General features: G+C 40.6%; 1 protein-coding gene across 3 annotated transcripts in view; it reads left to right on the forward strand.

Annotated features, from left to right (window-relative positions):
• AMBRA1 (autophagy and beclin 1 regulator 1) overlaps positions 1-19046 on the forward strand; it is a 160182-nt gene that overhangs the window by 97465 nt on the left and 43671 nt on the right. For all 3 annotated transcript variants that reach the window (XM_079950766.1, XM_079950768.1, XM_079950767.1), the window contains 3 exons: positions 6462-6572; positions 11880-12068; positions 13102-13256. In XM_079950766.1, coding sequence (XP_079806892.1) covers positions 6462-6572; positions 11880-12068; positions 13102-13256 — 455 coding nt within the window. The remainder of the gene's footprint in view (positions 1-6461; positions 6573-11879; positions 12069-13101; positions 13257-19046) is intronic.

Below are 19046 nucleotides of genomic sequence, written 5' to 3' on the forward strand. Positions count from 1 at the left end.
AGGCCCCATTAGCTAAAGTGGTGCTTCAGGTTAAGAACAGTTTCAGGTTAAGAACGGACCTCCGGAACGAATTAAGTTCTTAACCCGAGGTACCACTGTACATGTGAACTATATTCCACACGAGTGCCTTCCAATCCTGATTTGTAGGATTATTCTGGAAAGACTGAAATGTATTAGCAATATGCTTTCAGTGCATAAGCCCTTAATATGTTGATACTTGTTTAGGTGCTGAAAAAATAGTGTGTGCTCCCTTCCCTGAAATAAATCAGCTTCTGGTCATAGTGGTTGATAACCTTTGCGAAACTAATTCTGAGCAAGATACTATGTTCAGTTGCCTGGCATACATGGTTGACAGAGAACTTAATTTTGGCAGCCAGATATGTTGCAGTTCTAAGAAATTGACTTTTCCTTTATAGCAGGCTTCATCAAACTCAGCCCTCCAGATGTTTTTGGCCTACAACTCCCATGATCCCTAGCTAGCAGGACCAGTGCTCAGGGTTGATGGGAATTATAGTCTCAAAACATCTGGAGGGCCGAGTTTGAGGAAGCTTGCTTTATAGCCTTCCCAATGTGATTTTACGGTAAGCATCTTAAACACAATAGCTTTCCTACACAGCACTTCTGCATGGGAAAAAGGCCTGTACGGTTTTCACATTGTGGCTGCGCATGATAGATCTACATGTTACCTTTATTCTTTTGTTTTTTTTACAAGCAAGTACTTGCAGTTTAGCAAAACTATACCGGCTGAGGTCACCTTTGGTGCTCTGTGCCGCTAGTGCATGGCAAATGCCTCAGTAGCATATAGAGATACTGCAGAGAAGTTGAATCTATACCTGTTAAACTACAGGCAAATAATTGCGGCCTGGCACTTATAGAAAGATGCATGACCATTGCAACATCAAGGTGTATGGCAGTGATGAATCGGATGGCGGGAGGCTGCACTCCCAAACAATGGTGGGGACGGTGTGTGTTTGTGTGAAATGGCTGGTGGATATTTAAAAGGAGTACATGGCAATGCCAAAAATGTGCTCTTTATATGAAGTCCATGTTTTATGAGCACTGTTGTCCCATTTGTACTAAAAACAGATAGAATCATCATGTCCCGTGATCAAACACAGCCAGTTGTTCATATCACTAGATTCTTTCCTGGTGTATCAAGAAGAAAGATTGGGATTAGACCAATAGGAAATACAATTGCTGCAGAACACATTGTACAAAGAGCTAACAATTAATGGAATAGAATTCTGGAAAACAATGCAGCACTTCATGAATACTCTGGAGAAGTGTTGAAGAGCCTACAATTTGCTCATGGAAAACAAATGTTACAAATAAAATTAAATCAGTTGCATTCAGTAGGTCCCATCACAAATCATTGCCAAATAAAAACAGAGAAACATCTTCATCTAAATAGGAATCTATGCTATAGCAGTTTTAGGAAAAACATCTCTTTTTGAAAACTGTTCTTGTCAGGCAAGTATCATTCAATATTCTGGCAAATCCTTCAAACCTAGAAGCAGGGGAGAGCACACTGATTAACTTATTCTTTTGTTTCTTGTCTCAAGATCCTACTGAAGAACAGGTTATATAGCAACAAACAGCCTGTGTAATTGTTTGAAAATTTGATTTTTTTCCTTGTGTGAAGCTTCTGTCTGCCAAATAGTATTCCCCAACCTAATGTTTTCTAAAATGTGCCACCTTTTGGGTAATTGAACATGCCTGCACCATTTGCTGCATGTCCCAGAGTTAGGTTTTCATTCCCTAATCCTTTATCAGGCTGCTCTCAACATATCAGTAAGGGCCAACAGCCTTTTGAAATGGCTGTGTGGCTGTACAACAGGGGTATATATATACTGTGTGTATATATATTCATAGAAAGTGAAAAACTAGTTAAAAGCAAAAATAAATTGGAAACAAACATCAGCAGACCGTTGTGGGGGATGTATTTAATACACAAGCCAATTTTAAAATACCTAACTTGAACTGAGTGACAGTTAAACAAAGTTTAATCAAGCTTTTCCAAAGTAAGAGAAACTAGCAGTTTTTCTGAGTAATTCTTTTAATGACATTGATAGGTTTTTGCTAGGAGAACAATGCTGCACAAAGTCTTCCAAATTCTCTATACTTGTGAATAATTGTTAGTTACCTTTGTAAGTTGTGTGATGGTGTGAGGGGAGAAATTATATATGGACATAATACTAAAGCATGGCATTATAGTACATGAACAAGCATAGGACATATCACATCTACAGTAATAATAACAGTATATTTAAAACTAAAAATGTGCGTCTTTGGCAAGACTGTATTTTTTAAAGCCATGCTTTCCCCAATCTGGGAGATCCCCCCCACCCTGGTAGACTTGCATCACCTTCCACTTCCTATAATAATTTAACATTATTATATTTGGATTAAGCATTTGATATTTTGCATAAACCATATTCCCAGGTAATTAATTGGAAAATCTGTTCATGGGATTGTACATTTGGGTATTTTTTTCTTTCACAGGCCTACCCATGCTAAAGCTTTCCATTTGGGTTTGTAAAATTGTTTTTATAAACTGAGACTTCACTAAAATCTTTAATCAAAATTATTAACTTTTAAAGTGAATTATCGCTATTAGTTACAAATAATGCTACATAGTCTGTGAATAAGTTGACTTTACGTTCCTCGAATCCTACTTTAACCCCCTTAATTGTTTTATTACATTTTGTGGCTTCAGCTAAGGATGCAATAAAACAATAATGGAGTGGGAGAAGCCCTGTTGTGTTTCTGTTTTTAAATACAATATATTTGAGTTTATCTCATTAACGGAAACAAAAGCACCCTGATTTGCATAGATTATCCTAACTCTTGTTGAAAAAGTTGCACCTAATCCAATATTTTTATATATTTATTAATAAAGATTTTTTTTAAGGCTCAGTTTACTGTTGCTGTCAAATGAGCCTTCCTTCAGAGGAAGTGCAGCCCCATCATATTGGTTGGATATAACAGATCCTAATGTACTATGTTTTACAAATGGACTTTCCATTCCACTCCTGAAGTTTAATTTTTGGAATAGTAAAACTGTCAAATCAGTCAAATCGCAGAAAATTGTCATAGAAGGAAGCTGTCAAAGGAAACTACTCCTTTCTCTGCTGCCCCCGTCCCTACTTTTCTTTCTAAAATGGTTCTTCACCTTAGACTTCACCTTAGACTGTGGCTAAGGAAAAAAATGCATAGACTTTTTTACCATGAAGGCCAAGATTGCTAAACCAAAAGCAAAGTATTCTTGGAATTTTCTCTTTGGATCAGAATGTCCATTCTTTACCATCACTTGGCTGTTCCAAAGGCATACCATCTGGGCTGGTCCAAGTTTATATACATGCACATGTGATGTATCACTCAAATGTTGTCGATTCCACAATATGCTTCAAAAGCACACATCTTCTAAATGATGGGTGGATGAGTTGCATGAAGGCATTGCGCAACAGGGTGAGCACAACCCCATTTTGTTGTTGAAGTGCTGATTCCTCCCATGACTCTTCTGTCATATGTTGACTGAGAGCTGTTGGAGAAGGAGGGGTACTGCAGAAAGGATTTATCTTCATTTCTGTCATCCCCCAGTGTTTATTATCCAGTGATAGACAGACGCAGGAAAGTTGCCAATCAAACCCACGTTTACTGCATTTCAATTGCCCTTCAGCTTCCACTTCAGCATTTTGAAATCTAAATAATCTTTGAATAGAGGTTGTGATTTTTTTTCCACAGTAGTGGCAAGGAGCAGACCATTGAGCTTTCATCAGTGCTAAAATACTTCTACTGGTCACTTTAAGTTAGGAATGGTTGATGCTACACTTTTTTGGATTACAGCTCTAATCATTTCTGACTATTGGCCATACTAATCGGGGTTCGAATACAAGAGCACCTGAAGGGCCACAGGTTCCTATCCTTGCTTTTATGTAGTTGCAGTTAATATTTTATCCCACTGATTTCTGCTAACAGTCCACGTAGCCTTTAAGGTCCTGGGCCAGGAAGCAACATGGCTGAGTAAAATGATGTTATCTCCTTATGTTTGCTCAGTACTGTTTGGTTCTTACATTTGCTTTACCTGCATATCCTACAAATGCAACTGAAATTACTATACAGTGGTACCTTGGGTTAAGTACTTAATTCGTTCTGGAGGTCCGTTGTTAACCTGAAACTGTTCTTAACCTGAAGCACCATTTTAGCTAATGGGGCCTCCTGCTGCTGCCACACCGCCGGAGCATGATTTCTGTTCTCATCCTGAAGCAAAGTTCTTAACCCGAGGTACTATTTCTGGGTTAGCGGAGTCTGTAACCTGAAGCGTATGTAACCCGAGGTATCACTGTATAGACCAAGCAGTGTATTGTGGAGGACAGGTCTGATGTGGCAGAGTGCACATTATGAAAGCCCTTATTTTTGCTAGGACATACTGTATTCCTTAAACTTGTTGTGGAATTAGGTGGCTGCCCAAAATTGACTAGTTCATGCAAAAGGGCTGATAGATGCATTTTAAAAATCTCCCTCTTCAATTCATTGTCTCTCTTTCCTTTTGGCTTTCTATTTCATGTGTTTTATATATATATATATATATATATATATATATATGGACATTAGAGTTTCCCCTCCCTGTGCCTTTCTTTCACAGTACTCTGCTTCTTGCTAGGTTTTGATAAGCAGAGGCCAAAAGGAGAGAAGAATAGAAAGAACATAGACAACTAGGCCTGTTCACCTTGTATGCTTTCATGCCTAGCAGTGCATAGCAAACTTGAATCATCTGCCAAAGCAATTGGACTGTCTGGCATGTAGCACAGTCTGAATTACCTGGATTATTTTTGTTCAGCATTGGAGTTGCAAATTCTCCTGTAGCTTCCTTCAAAGAATATAGTGATTGGAATATAATGTTCACAATGTTTTAGCTAACTGCAGGCTTCACAAGATCTAAGGGGGCAATTCAAACTGCCAGCTGGCATCATCAGGGCTGAATGGAGAGGGGTAGATGGGCAGAAAGTGGTGGAGAGGGGAAGGGAAAAAATATTTGCTTCTCCAGCTCCCAGGCTGATGCAGTCACATGTTGATATCAGGACCAGCTCAGGATCCAGCAAATCCTCTGCTGGCGGAGCCCCACAAACACCCCTTTTAGGGAGGCTTCCAGCCAACCCTGCCGAATACCAGTTCTGATAACCACAGGAAGGGAGAGTGTTGTTGCACTGTTGCTCTCAAGTCCTACTTGTGTGCTTCCCATATGTATCTGGTAGGCCACTGACAAAGCAAGATGCCTGCTCCAGAAGGCTCTTCTCATGTCTGGGCAAGCACTTTGGAGCACTGCTCAGTGATGAAACCGGGCAGGGCTAGGAGGATCACCTCTCCCTCATCCAAACACCATTCTGCATGGTAAATTTTGGTGGGGTGGGATGGGGTGGATTGTTCTGTCTGACAGACATGGCACTGCCTCTTCTCCTCAAAACTCACCTTTTCCACATCACCTTTAGCTTTATCACATTTATGTTTATTTTCAGCTGCAACTGATCTTTGAAAAATAAATGTAACTGTCTTTTCCCATATTCTTCTCAACACTTGACTCACACCTTTTGCATTCCCCATTGTCTTATTTTAGATTGTAAACTCCTTGAAGACAGAGACCTGACTATTTTTGCCCATGTATTTTTGCCTGTTTTGACCATTCTACGTTAAGGCATTAGGTAGTGTATCTGTATGGACAGAAAACTTAGAAAGTTATGCTTCCCTGGCACTAGGGATGCCACTGTTGGAACCTTGAAGGTTCCAAGATGGCAGAGGTATTGGCTGGCTTAGATGGCAGTCTGCGTCAGGGAGGAACATTTTAGAGTGAATATATGCTTGGTTCATAACACAGCAGCATATTGGCACAGGCACAGGTTGACTGTGCTATGAAACAATAAAAATAAAAGACTTTTGAATACATGCCCTGTGGAAACTTGGATGACACCAATAATTTGTTCTTTAGCCTGGGTTTTTTTCTGGGTAACATTCTTGGATATTGCTTCTGTTGGTTTTACAGATGGATTTAATGTGTTCTTTTTGTATTGATGCTGTATTAGATTTTTTATTTTATAAATTATTTAAATAAAATAAATTCACTGTCATGTTAGCTTCATTTTAGTGCAGGATTATTTATTATAGTTACTGGTTTTGCAATTTTTCAGTATTTTTCACAATTCCAGGGTGAATACAACTTTGTAATCCTGACAATTTATTGTTGCTTACCATTTAAAGTCTTTCAATGATGTTATCGTTTGACTGGATTTTTAGATGCATCTTTCTTATTTCTTTGGCTTTCATGCGTCCTCTGACTTGCCTCTTTGATTTTGCTAAGGAGTCAAAAAACCTTTGGACTTCATCCCTTCCAGCTGGTGTGTTTTGATTGGTTTGTTTACTAAATCAGTCGCTCAACTTCACTAATCTTCTTTTTGTTTTGTCCCTAGGGGCTGTGATTGGAGATGGGCAGTCTGCTGTAGCGAGTAATATTGCCAACACCACCTACCGGCTTCAGTGGTGGGATTTCACCAAATTTGACTTACCTGAAATAAGCAATGGTAAGCTGGAAAGGGAGCTGAATTGCAAAGGCAACTTGTGAAGCAGGAGGAGAGGGAGATTGCCGTTCTGGCAATGACAAACCTGTTGTTCATACAGACATAGCATACATAATCCTTTATAATTTCAATCGTTAATTGGATTTTGAATAGAATTTTGCCAAATTCTCCTCTTTAGCATGTTAAGGTGAGAGGGCAGCTTCTGCACGTTGTAAAACACCACTCAAGCTTTACGCAGCTCACCTTTTCACAGTACTTGGCAGCAAGCTGTAGTTCTTCATGATCTCTGTGCAGTCTTATTTATGAGTTCTTCATTTTGTTAACTGTTTTACCTCAGTGATCAGTGCACTTGATGCCTGTGGGGTACAATCACTGCTTCAGCTGGGTGCCTGTGGTGCAATGAGCACTGTGGGTTTTGTTTATTTTTAAGTGTACGCGCTTATACCAAGTCAGACTACTAGTCTTATCTAGTGATGTGTATATTGACTGGCAGCAGCTGGCCAACATTTCAGATGGGATTTTTTTCTCGGCCCTCTGGAAATACCAGGATTTGAACCTGGCATATTCTGTATTTAATGCATTGAGTTGTTGTTGCTGCTGCTGCTGCTGTTCTGGTGCCATTTGGTGGCAAAGGGGTCACCCTCCCCCCCAGTAATCACAGCTAGTCAGGGATTAATGCTGACATCATGATGCCATGATGCAATTTATCCAGTCAGCTTTGATTAAACTGCCGTGTTGCTGAAGGCAAATAAAGCCAATAGTTTGTGTCATTTAAGGAAATTGACTCAGCTGAAGACTTGGCAGTGTGCTTGCTCCCTGTCTTTGGGAGCCACATACTGCTGCTCTACCACACTGACACATAGCCCCACTCCTCTGCGGATCCATGTAGATCAGATGGGGAGCATGGGTTATCACTTCCTCCCTGCTCATGAAACGATCTATTTGATGGCTGAGGACGGGGTGATTTGCATCCCCAATGGAGTGCTGAGCTGGGTGTAGAGGTTTAACCCTAATCTGGTTACTAGATGACAGGTGGGGAACTTTTTTGGCTCCATGGGTCTGATCTTGTCAAAATTCCCTCCATGGCTTAGCAAAGCACCTTTTGAAACATCCTCTCCCCTCCTTTAAAGGGGAGAATGTTTTAACTGCATGCTTGCAATGGAAGTGAGATAATTGTTTTAAAACAATAAAGCAGCCTTTGAAGCAGCCTCCCATCACCACTCTGCCTTATAGGAAGGGAATTCCTGTTTCAAATGGTGTTTTACGTTGCTGCTCCTTTAAGCAGGTGGCAGCAGTGGTATGAACTCCAATGCCACCTCCCTCCAATTTAAAGAAGAAGGACTTTAATTTCTGCTCATCGGTTGGGTTGGTGTGTGGAGATTAAATCCTACTCCCTGCTGTTCCCTGTTGGTAAAAAGAATAAAACAATAAAATTATCAATAAAAGAATGACTATTAAAAGCATTAAAAAAACTAATTACAAACCAGTGATATACTGAAGACCAGATTAAAACACATGTCAACATTCTACATCTCTGGATTTGCTTGCCTAAGCAAAAATGTTTTTAGCAGGCTTTGAAAAGAGTACAGTGGAGGTGTCTGCTTGATGTGTCAGTAGGCAAGAACTTCAGAAATCAGTTCACAACAGTACCTCTAGAAAATCTTATTATAAAACAGTTGTTTCCAGGAGACAAACCAGAAAAGGTGCGGCCTCTAACAAGTATGCAAAATGTGTTTTATTTCATAATTGAGGGTTGTTGTTGTTTTACAATCAAGTGGTATTTAGATTTTATGAAACAGATAAAGTAAAATAAAAATAGCAGGTACAGAAGGCAGCACAGAGGTTCACCTTCATGGACACTTACAATTTGGCGGCAGTAATCTTGCTAAAAAATTAGCATATGTCACAGCAGCTTTGTAATAGGAGCGGCTGTCAGAAGACTCAAGTAGTAGACATTAAAAAGCTGATGTGACTCACAGCTAATCATGACTGCTAGAGTCATGCTTTCTGAATTCAGGAAAGCTAGATATAGGCTTGAACAGAGTGAGAATGGATTTTGGTATGAATAAAACAGACCCCTTTTGAGAAGAGAAGAGAAACTTGTATTGTTAATTAAATAATCAGAAATTTTAAGTGTCTTATTTAGCAGCCATATCATAAAATGTCATCCCATCATGTGCTTATTTTCCTAATACTAGAGTGAATAGTATATGTCCTTTCCCTTTAACATGGGATTCTTAGTCAGAGGGGTTGAATATGTGATCTTGTCTTCCATGGAACAGTTTAAATGAAAGTCTTTTAAATTCTCTTAAGTCTTTCAGGATGGGGGAGGGGAATTGGCAATTTCAGAATTTGGATTTTGACTTCAATTCCAGTAAACATAGTGCAGTCCTTTGCCTGCATTGATGTGATTTCTACCACATTCCATGCCTTCTCAGATATTAGGTGGTTAGTGTTACACATAATTGGTTGCATGTGCACCATATTAAGTTTAAGTGGTGAACATGTAGCTAATGCTACTTTGAGGCCATCATTCAACTAGTAGCTAGAAATCCTGTCTCTCATGTTAACATAAGTCAGGGTTTAATTGAGAGTCAATAGTGGTTATTTGATAAATGTGTCTTCTGCTAATTCACCACACAACAGATTGAAAATAACCCAATTAGAAATGAAATGTTAAACAGGAATTGAGGTGTGTAAAAATAAACAGCCCATAAGAAATGCCAGTTGTTGAGAATCATCAGAGTATTGTGGTTGCCACTAATATTTGTGTTTTCACAAGAAACAGAGTATGTCTCTTGCTGATAGTTCTGGATCTCCCTCCGTTTTATACGTAAGTGTTCCTTGGTGTCCCAATTGATCTTTGATCTTGGCATCATTAACAATGTAAAAGAAAACCAGAGATGAAAGGCAGTCGAGTTGCAACAATTTCCCTGATGTAGACAATTCTTCCTCCTCTAAATGCTTATGTTAGCGAATGTTTCATTAGCGCAGATTCTTCACTTCTGAAAGCATCTTGCTAGAAACATATTAGTCTGTATATTTTAATGTGAGGGTGGGGGCATCAGCAACAGTGGCATTGAATGTTAGGAAAACAAACTAGGCAAAATGGAGTGTGAGGGAAATTACATAGCTGGTTTGGCTGACTCAAAACCCTAATGTTGATTGTACAATAGCAGAAGTTGTGTGGATAAAGTAGGCAGACTGAGTGACAAGAGGTTCTAGAAGGAAGAAGAAACTATGGGGCAAAAGGGGTGGATGACCAAAGTGGGCTGAGTGAATGAGGTAGGAGGAGGTTGAGGAAATAAAAAGGTAGCAAAGCCAAGGACTGTATAAGAGGAAGGGTAAATATAGGGAGGTAGAGAAAAACCTCAAAATAGGGCCTAAAAGCAGAAACTGAGAACCAGTGTAGATTAAACAAAGCAAGACTGATTTAGACAGCAGGACGAAAAAGCAGGAAACAGTGAATAGTAGAGTCACGTTGCTGAAGAAAAGGCCAAATAAAAAACTTGCACTGGGGACCAACAGTTGCATAAGAATAAGAAGGTTGAATAAGAAGGGCAGGAAAGAATTGAGTGTGCAAGAAATCTCTGGAAGACAGAGGGCTGTGGGGCAAATAGCCCAGTTGGATACAGTAGTACCTCGGGTTACACACACTTCAGGTTACATACGCTTCAGGTTACAGACTCTGCTAACCCAGAAATAGTACCTTGGGTTAAGAACTTTGCTTCAGGTTGAGAACAGAAATCGTGCTCCGGCAGCGCGGCAGCAGCAGGAGGCCCCATTAGCTAAAGTGGTGCTTCAGGTGAAGAACAGTTTCAGGTTAAGAACGGACCTCTGGAACGAATTAAGTACTTAACCCGAGGTAACACTGTATATGGTTTCCAAGTCTGTCATGCAGAAGCAGCATGTATCTTTTAAAAGATGCATAGAAGGAGAAATTCTTCCAGCTCCAACCTTTTCTGCTGCTTCAGCAACATGATGAGCTGGCAAAAAAATAAATAAATCGTATGCAATTTTTTCCTCTTGTGGATTAGAAACCGTAGGGAGGGAGTGGCAACCTAGTGGTTGTGAGGTGAGATCAAATCCACCCTGGAATAAAGATGTCAAGGCAAGACCTAGGCTGAGCCAAGTTCAATCTATAGGATATGAAATATAAGCATTGTAAATGGTGATAACAAGCTTGGCTTTCTGTGGCCCTATCCTATAACAAGATTAGTCCTCCTGTGGTTGACTGATGGTGTGTGGGGGGGGGGCAAATTTGGAAGAAATTCCCACTTCCTTTCAGGTCCCAACTACATGTGAGGGAAAGAAGCAGTGCAGTATCTACCCTGCCATAAGATTGGACCCAATCTCTAATGGTAGAATTGTAGCAGTCCTCAGAACATAGCTCCCACAATCCCCTGGGCTTTATGTCTCTATCAGCACGTAAGGGTAACAGTGAGGAGTGGTAGTGGTGGGAATGGCAGAAATCCCCCTGTGTGTTCACCACTTTGTCTCTTCCCTATCACTTGCAAGAGAAGGGGAGAGTAGATTTTCTGAAGGGTGAGCATTGGTGGAGATGGCCATGGGGTGCAGAAGACTTTAGAGGGTTGTAATACTCATTTCAGGTAGGTTTTTCAAATCCATAATGTTATTCTCTGAGCCTGTACTTGGAGAAGTTCCCAGACATCACTAGGTAAAAGTGGCAGCAGTTGGCTGGAGTTTGGATGTTGAAGGAGAAAGAAATGAGTGTGTTTAACTTAACAGACATGACGAACCTGTATGTGCTGGCACCAAAATGGGCTTTCTCCCATAACATGTTTAATATGTTCATTTACTACCTATGTATGTAATTCCAATACTTCCAAAAGAATTTCTTGGCTTCTCCTGCATTGGTCGCAGATGTCCACAAATTCTTAAATGTGCCAATTTGTCATCATTCTGCCCTTCATTGCATTGTCATAGCAACGACTGCAATTGATATTATGCAATAATATAAGGAGAGTAACGAGGCAAGAAATGCTTTTTTTATTACTGTCAGATCTAATGCTTTTAATTTTCAGCTTTGTGAACAGCTATTTCTCAGGGACCAAAGTGCTTCATTCATGCTTGGTTCTAAGAGCGCATGGATCTCCAATCCTCATGTTTGCCAACTTCTTCTTGAGAGATATTGTAACCCAGCAAGACAAGTAATGCCTCTGAACAGCTTTGGGAAAGCCCAAAGTTCCACAGCCTTTTGTATAAAATGCAGTGGTTTTTTTATGGGTGTATTTTCTATTCTCCCTTATTTCCAGCTGAAATTCTTGATCCTTCTTTTTTCTTTTTCAGCCTCTGTGAATGTGCTTGTTCAGAACTGCAAGATATACAATGATGCCAGTTGTGATATTTCTGCAGACGGGCAGCTCCTGGCAGCCTTCATTCCGAGTAGTCAACGGGGCTTTCCTGATGAGGGAATACTGGCAGTATATTCCCTAGCACCACATAACTTGGGCGAGATGCTGTACACAAAGCGATTTGGTAAGAGCTCATTGACGGGTCAAGTGGTTTAGGGCGTGGGGTGGGGAATCAGGGTTTTAATACTTGGATACACTTCAAAATGAAAATGTCATGTTCCAGAGATCAAACTGATAAAACAGTAGATTTCATACATCACAGCATACCATAAACCATGACCTACCATGAGCACGAGTACACACTACTGAATCACTTCTGTTCTCTAGACCTTTCCTGAAGTTTGGAGCAACAAACGGCAAGCCCTGGCTTTCTGTGAACTGGAATATGATCTACCTAAACAATGGAAAATTGCTTTAGAGTCCATATAAAATGTTTCTTTAGATTTAAAATTGAGATTGATTCTGCAAAAAGGCATTGTCTAATTCAGATAGATGCTGGAAATGCAGTGCTGAAACACATGTTGTGATCCTGTAGGAGGAAATTTAGGGTGGCGGGTTCTGAAGTTGTAGTCACCTCCAATTTTGTATTGGCAAAATCCTTGAAATTTGTAGGTGTTTATGTACTTCTAAATTATATTCCTCTAGTATGGAGATCAACAACAGGATGGCAAGAATGGATCTTATATGCCCTAATAATCACTAGGAGACTTATATTATGAGTCTGGAAGGATAAATATCTGCCACCTCGAATGCAATGTTTTGATGACCTTAATACTGTTGGTACATTTAGTGTACTTTCTATAAACACCGACTTTGCTTGGATACATATTTGGACAGCATATATTGATCTTCACGTATAAACTAAGGTGGATGTATTTATGTTTAAAAGTTTTGTTAATGTGAGCTGCTGGGTTTTCGTCCCCTCCCTGTATTTTTTGCCTTTTTGTTTTCTATTTCTTTTGTCTTTAATGATTCTGCAATAAAAAATAATCTTCTTGCAGATTATTAACTGGTAATCTTGTATGGTTGTTTTTACAAGGATTCATAGAGTGAATTTCTTACAGCCCCAGTTGCAGAAATTGACATGAAGGAAGGTAGAAATCATCAAGCAGGTCCCTAAGTGAAGAAAGCAAATATGTATTTGTGTTTATCTCTAGGTCCCAATGCTATTTCTGTGAGCCTGTCCCCAATGGGCAGGTATGTCATGGTAGGACTGGCATCCCGTCGTATCCTCTTGCACCCTTCCACAGAACATATGGTGGCTCAGGTCTTCAGGCTGCAGCAGCCACATGGAGGAGAGACCTCAATGAGGGTAAGTAGTATAGTATTTCTTTGCTTCTCCAGCTGTTTATCTCTATGTCTGTATTACTGTTTCATTGTCTTACAACTAGGCATGTTTACGTGGAAGTAAATACTACTGTGTTGTGTAAGGCAGTGGCTTCCAGCCTTAGTTATGTGTTTAGTTTTCACTGTCCAGTGTCTTAGTTTCACATAATAAGCAGCGGCGGAGCTGCCTGAAGTGAGTGTGCATGGCACGGCCCAGAGAGGGGTGGGGCATGGAGAGTCCCCTCCGCGTGCCCCAGGTCAGGGTTAGGAGAGGGGCGGGGAAGCTGCTGCCCACTCTCCTCCTACTCTCTGCCGCCGGTTCAGGCCTGACCCCGCAGTGGATCTTCTGCAGCCAGGCCAAGGAAAGCAGACAGCAGCTTTGCCACCCACTCTCCCCCTGCTCTCTGCTGCTGGGTCAGGGGGAGGCACTGCTGCTGCAGCTGGATGTGCCTCGCTGCGGCTGAGGTAGGATGTTCTCTGCCGCCGGGCCAGAAGTGACCTAGTGGCAGAGCTGCTGCCACCGGACATGAGGCATGCCTGCTCTCCTCTCCTGGGTCAGGCCTGACTCAGGGGCGGAGCTGCGCCAGGCACAAGCACCATAGCCAAAGCGCAGCTCCTTTGGCACAGAGCCAGGCTCAGATGAAGGAGCCTGCTGTAGGGATGCCTGTTTCTTTCTCCTCTCAAAATTGCACCCGGGGCCACAGCACCCCCCCCCCCCCACGGTGTACCTCTAATAGTAGGTACCACTGTGGAAAAATCAGTTTTCTAAACCAAATAGCATTAAAAGGCTATATAACTTGAAAATGAGTAGATTACCAGCTAAGCATTTGATTATGTTTGTTTGTTTGTTAAGTATTTATTTCTTGTCTTGCTTCCATCATGGAATCCAAGGTGGTGTGTGTATGTTGTTCAAAAGTAGTAGCCCATCCAGGCACCAACCACACCAAGTCCTGCTTAGCTTCAGCAAGGTAGTGGTCTCATTTGCCTTCAGACCATATTGCAGGGCCATTAGTTTTATCTAATGGTAATGCTCTGTGTTTCGTTATATCAGTGGTCTGCATGGTCCAGTCTGAATGGAGGCAATTCTTTTTTTTTTTAAATGATATTTATTACTTTTAAAGCTTACAAAAAAGAAAGAAAAAGAAAGAAGAAACAAAAGAGACAATACAAAACGCAACCTTAACATCTAAACACCATAAACTATACAAAACAAAACAAAAACAATTTAACACACATCATACCTTTACGATAATCTATCTTTCATTCCCTTGTTTCGTTGACCTCCTCTCACCTCCCTCCTTGTATTCCACTTCTATACGTTATCTCAGCAAATCCTTTATCTTAAAATATTTTTAATCTTATTCCCCATTAAATCTAATATACCTATTTACACTTAACCTCTTAAAACATTTCCACTAAGGCCAAAAAAAATTCCATTCCAAGATTTTTCTATCCCTCATTAAATTTTACAAAATTTCCCTATATAGACTTTAAATTTTCCAATCTTCTTCACCGTCTCCTCTTCCTGGTCTCGGCCTCTGCCAGTCCTTTCCGTCAATTCCATATAGTCCATCAACCTGGAGATCTTATGTTCGAGGCTCTTAACTCATCTCCACATCCCTTCCACCAATCTTCTTCATATTCTTTAATTCTAGAGAGCAGATCTCGGGGAAGCTCCGACCCAACAGCACTTTTATTCCATCTCAACAGGTCAACCAGATTTCCATAGTTAAAACTAAAATCCATAAAATATTTCAAATCTTGTTTCAAGGTTCCTCCAACTCCAAAGGCTCCCAAAGCTCCAATCCCCTCCCGGCCCAAACCCATGTCCCAAATGTCAATTGACCCCTGCATAAGGGGATCTCTCCAACCTTCCCCCTCCAGTCCAGGCCAGGCTCCAATCCTCAAAATCTGACCTCTTCCAGTTTCAGCCACAAAGGCCCCGACCTGTAACCCTCAACCTGCCTCTGTGAGGTTAAGGCTCCCCCTTGTATTACTTTAAGTTCGACAACAGCAACTTTCTCCTTCTTCTGTTCAACGATTTGCCCTGTTGAAATAGATTCCTGTGCCAGATCCTGAGTTATTTCTGTGTTGGTATTCACTTTTAGTCCCGAAATGTCATTTTTAGTAGCCATAGCATCTATCTTCTTGTGAAGCTGTTTCAGCAAATGATCTATCCTGCAAAATGCAGACACTATTATCTCATCTGCCGACATTTTAGTCCAAGGTCAGTCTCTAGTTCTCACAATTATCGTACAGCTGGATTCCTCAGCTCGACTCTTGTAACAGTTTCAGCTCAACTCTTGTAACAGTTTCAAAGACTCCCTCTAGGGGGGAGCAATCTCCACTTGTATCAATCCTTTCCGACACAATTCCAAAAGTAATATAGTTTCAGTTTTCAGTTACTTTTTCAGTTGCTTTTTCTTCCTTTTAAAACGCAGAAGCGGACAGTGAAAGCAATATATTTCTCTTACTAACTGACTGTTTTTCACTGTCAATGAACTCTTCCAAACGTCAATCTGTTGGCAGCCCGTTCCCAGGAGTTCAGAGCAGTGATAATTTAGTTTTTATCGCTCTCTCCTGCAGGATGCACAGTCCACAATTTCCCCCCTCTTCCCCTGCTTCCAAGGGGGGTTTAATGGTTTCAATCGATGGAAGTTTAATCCTTTACATGAGGCTTTCCAAGACCTTAGCTTGCAACCTCTTTGCTTCAGTCTATTTACAAAAAGGGAAGGCGGACTTCATGTTTTGAACCTTCCCTGCTCGTTGCCAAATTAAGGTGTTTAAAAATCCAATTTTCCGTTCCACTCACGGGTTGTTGTTTAAAGTCCAATTGTCCACAGGAAAAAAGTCAGCGCTCTCCGACAATAGCAATGCGGCTTCACTCCGTGAAAGAAGCAGTCGATTCAAAGCACCGCGCCACTCACCCCACGTTGCTCCGGATCCCCAAAACAGGGTTTCCCCGCGAGTAGGGAAGGCGCGAAAGGTGCCAGCCGAATCCCAAGTTCACAGGCTTCTTCCGTCTGTGATTTCTATGGGTCTCCACCTTCGCCGTGGCGGTCAGACCCTACTTTTCACGGAGCAAGTTCCTCCCGATCGGAGGAGCTCCGCCATTGCCGGAGGCGCCAACCTGAATGGGGGCAATTCTAGAGCAAGGAATCCATCTTATCATTCAGCCTTAGTTATCCTTCAGTAAAATAGAAAAAATCCACTTCTGAAGTACCACTTATAATGTGCTTTATAAATGAATAATATTTATTTAGTCGGAACATAAATTAGAAGGGTATTATCTGCTTTAAGATTTCCTATTTGCAACCAATGTTGCTTTCATCATCTGGGAACCAGTAAACTTAGACTGTTAGCCCTTCAGTGTCAGGGAACCACATCTCAATATAATTGCTACTTGCCCTGAGCCCTTTCAATAAAGGAAGCTGTAAATCTAACTAGAGCTCTTCCCTGAACAGACCAATTGATTAAATTGGGAATTGCCTGAACTTTAAAAAGTGCTATTCTGAATAAAGTTTCCTATATTATTTATGGGTTAATCAGCCCATGCATGCATTATCATTTTGACCAGGAGAATAAACAGCATCTCCAAGAATATACAAGTGACTCCTGACAAATAAGTTGAGAAAGAATAAGAATGTTGTGTGTTAATGCTTGTATATACACAGCAATTCCCCTGCACACAAAAACAGTTAGCACAACTAAGTTCTTATCTGTTACAGCAACTTTATATCTTGCCTCTCTACCAGAGATATGTGAAACCTTCAAAAGAATGTTTTACTGTAGATGGTTTTGTTTTCTACTGATGGTGGAGTTCCCTTAGTATTGAATAATACTTTTTTTTTGAACTAATAGTACTTCATAACATTCTCATTCATACACTCTCATATATTGTATTCTCAAAACAGAAAAAATAAACACTTTTATTTTTATTAGATTTTTGTTTGCAGGTAGGTTTCGTCAGTGGTAGTGGTAGTGGCGATGGTGTTAATTCTGGCCATCTATAACTCATGGAATTATTTGGCAATGTTTCTATAGTTGAGTGGAACAAGAATTTAGATACAATAAAGCAATGCAATCTAGTTAAAAGAAAACAAAAAAGAGAGCCAGATTACAATTACATAATTGCTTTGGATGTGTGGCATTATTCCGAACTAAAGACTTGCCTAAATCAAGTGTTCATCACCAGTCCCTGAAAAACCAGAAGAGAAGAGATTGCAGCCTGGGAAAGGAAATTTACCCATCTAGATTCAATAAAAACCCTGGTAGGGAAAGGACTGAAATAGTTCCTGAAACATCTTAGTTATTTAGTGTTCACCTTTTTAGAGAGAGAAAGGAAGAACCCTTTCTCTGTCAGTGGCCTCATTCACACATAATGCTAAGCCAAGTTTAATGTTACTTTTGAACCCAAGTTTCTTCCCCCCCCCCCAAAAAAAAAAAATGTTATAAGAACCAAACTTTGGTTAAAGTTTGTGGCTTGTTTGGACTAAGACAAATGAGAAGCCTGAGTTTGGACGTAATTCTCAGCCAAACTGTGGTTTAGGTTTGGGTAGCGCAGGAGAAGGAGGAGAGAAGTGAAGTGACTGATTTTTTTAACTGGGCACTAGCATGCTCCTTGTTCACACTAAGATATACCTTGGGGTGGCATTATGTGAGGTCCAGGTTGTTGCTTCCTCAAAATCAGCCATTGCTTTGGCTTTTCTCTTTCCCAGGCTGATCCTGATCAGTCATGTGTATGATTTCACAGTGCTTCATAACCAGATTTGACTATATCCTGTTCATTTGTTATAAATATTTATTACCCACTGTTCATAAAAAATCAAAGGACAAGGTACAGTAAAAATAAACATATAATTATATTTAAAATAAAGAATAAAACAGAAAAGTTAAGAGACTACAGCATCAGTTACAGAAGAGAAAACTCACATTCAGCCATCCCTAAAAGTGTTAAAAGGTGAGCCCAGCTTGTTACCATTGCGTGGAAAACAAGCTGATTTTAAGCAAGGACAGTGATTCCTGGACTTGTCATGTTGGCCAGTTAGGAATGTGATGAAGTCACTGAAGGCAGAAAGAGAATTCAGAACAGTGCTTCCTCAACAAATATATACTTTGTCTCCTTTTGCAGTGGTTTCTCAAAAATTACCCCCATTTTAATCTCAGTCTAGTTCTGACCTCTGGCTGGCTGGCAGCTGGACACTTCGGAATACAGTGGTGCCCCGCAAGACGAAAGAGTTTTCCGTTTTGGAGGTGCTTTGCAAAACAAATTTCCTATGGGCTTGCTTCGCAAGACGAAAATGTCTTGCGAGTTCCTGTGGGCTTTTTCCCCTCCCCCCTCTTTTTCTAAGCCGCTAAAAGCTGCTAAACCGCTAATAGCGCTAATCCGCTAAGCCATCAATGGGCTTGCTTCGCAAGACGAAAAAACCGCTAGACGAAGAGAATCACGGAACAGATTCTTTTCGTCTTGCGAGGCACCACTGTAGATTCCAGAATTAGAACTGCATAACTGATAAAGCAAGAAAAAACGTTTTTCCCTAATGCTCAATGTCTCTTCTGAACTTTTCATCTATTTTAGCAGCATTGTTCCTACCATAAATTTAGCTCTTTGGGGAAATGCAGGGAACATACCAGCTTCTTACGTTCTGGTTAACTGCTTAGATTTCACGCTTATTTCTATTGTTAGTTTGCAAACTGTTCAAAATGCAGAGAAATTAGTACTTTAGAACTGCTCACTTAATGATTTAACAAAGTCTGGGGCAGATCTCAGTGTTGT

This window comes from Podarcis cretensis, assembly GCF_951804945.1.
Source record: "Podarcis cretensis genome assembly, chromosome: 1".
NCBI lineage: Eukaryota > Metazoa > Chordata > Lepidosauria > Squamata > Lacertidae > Podarcis > Podarcis cretensis.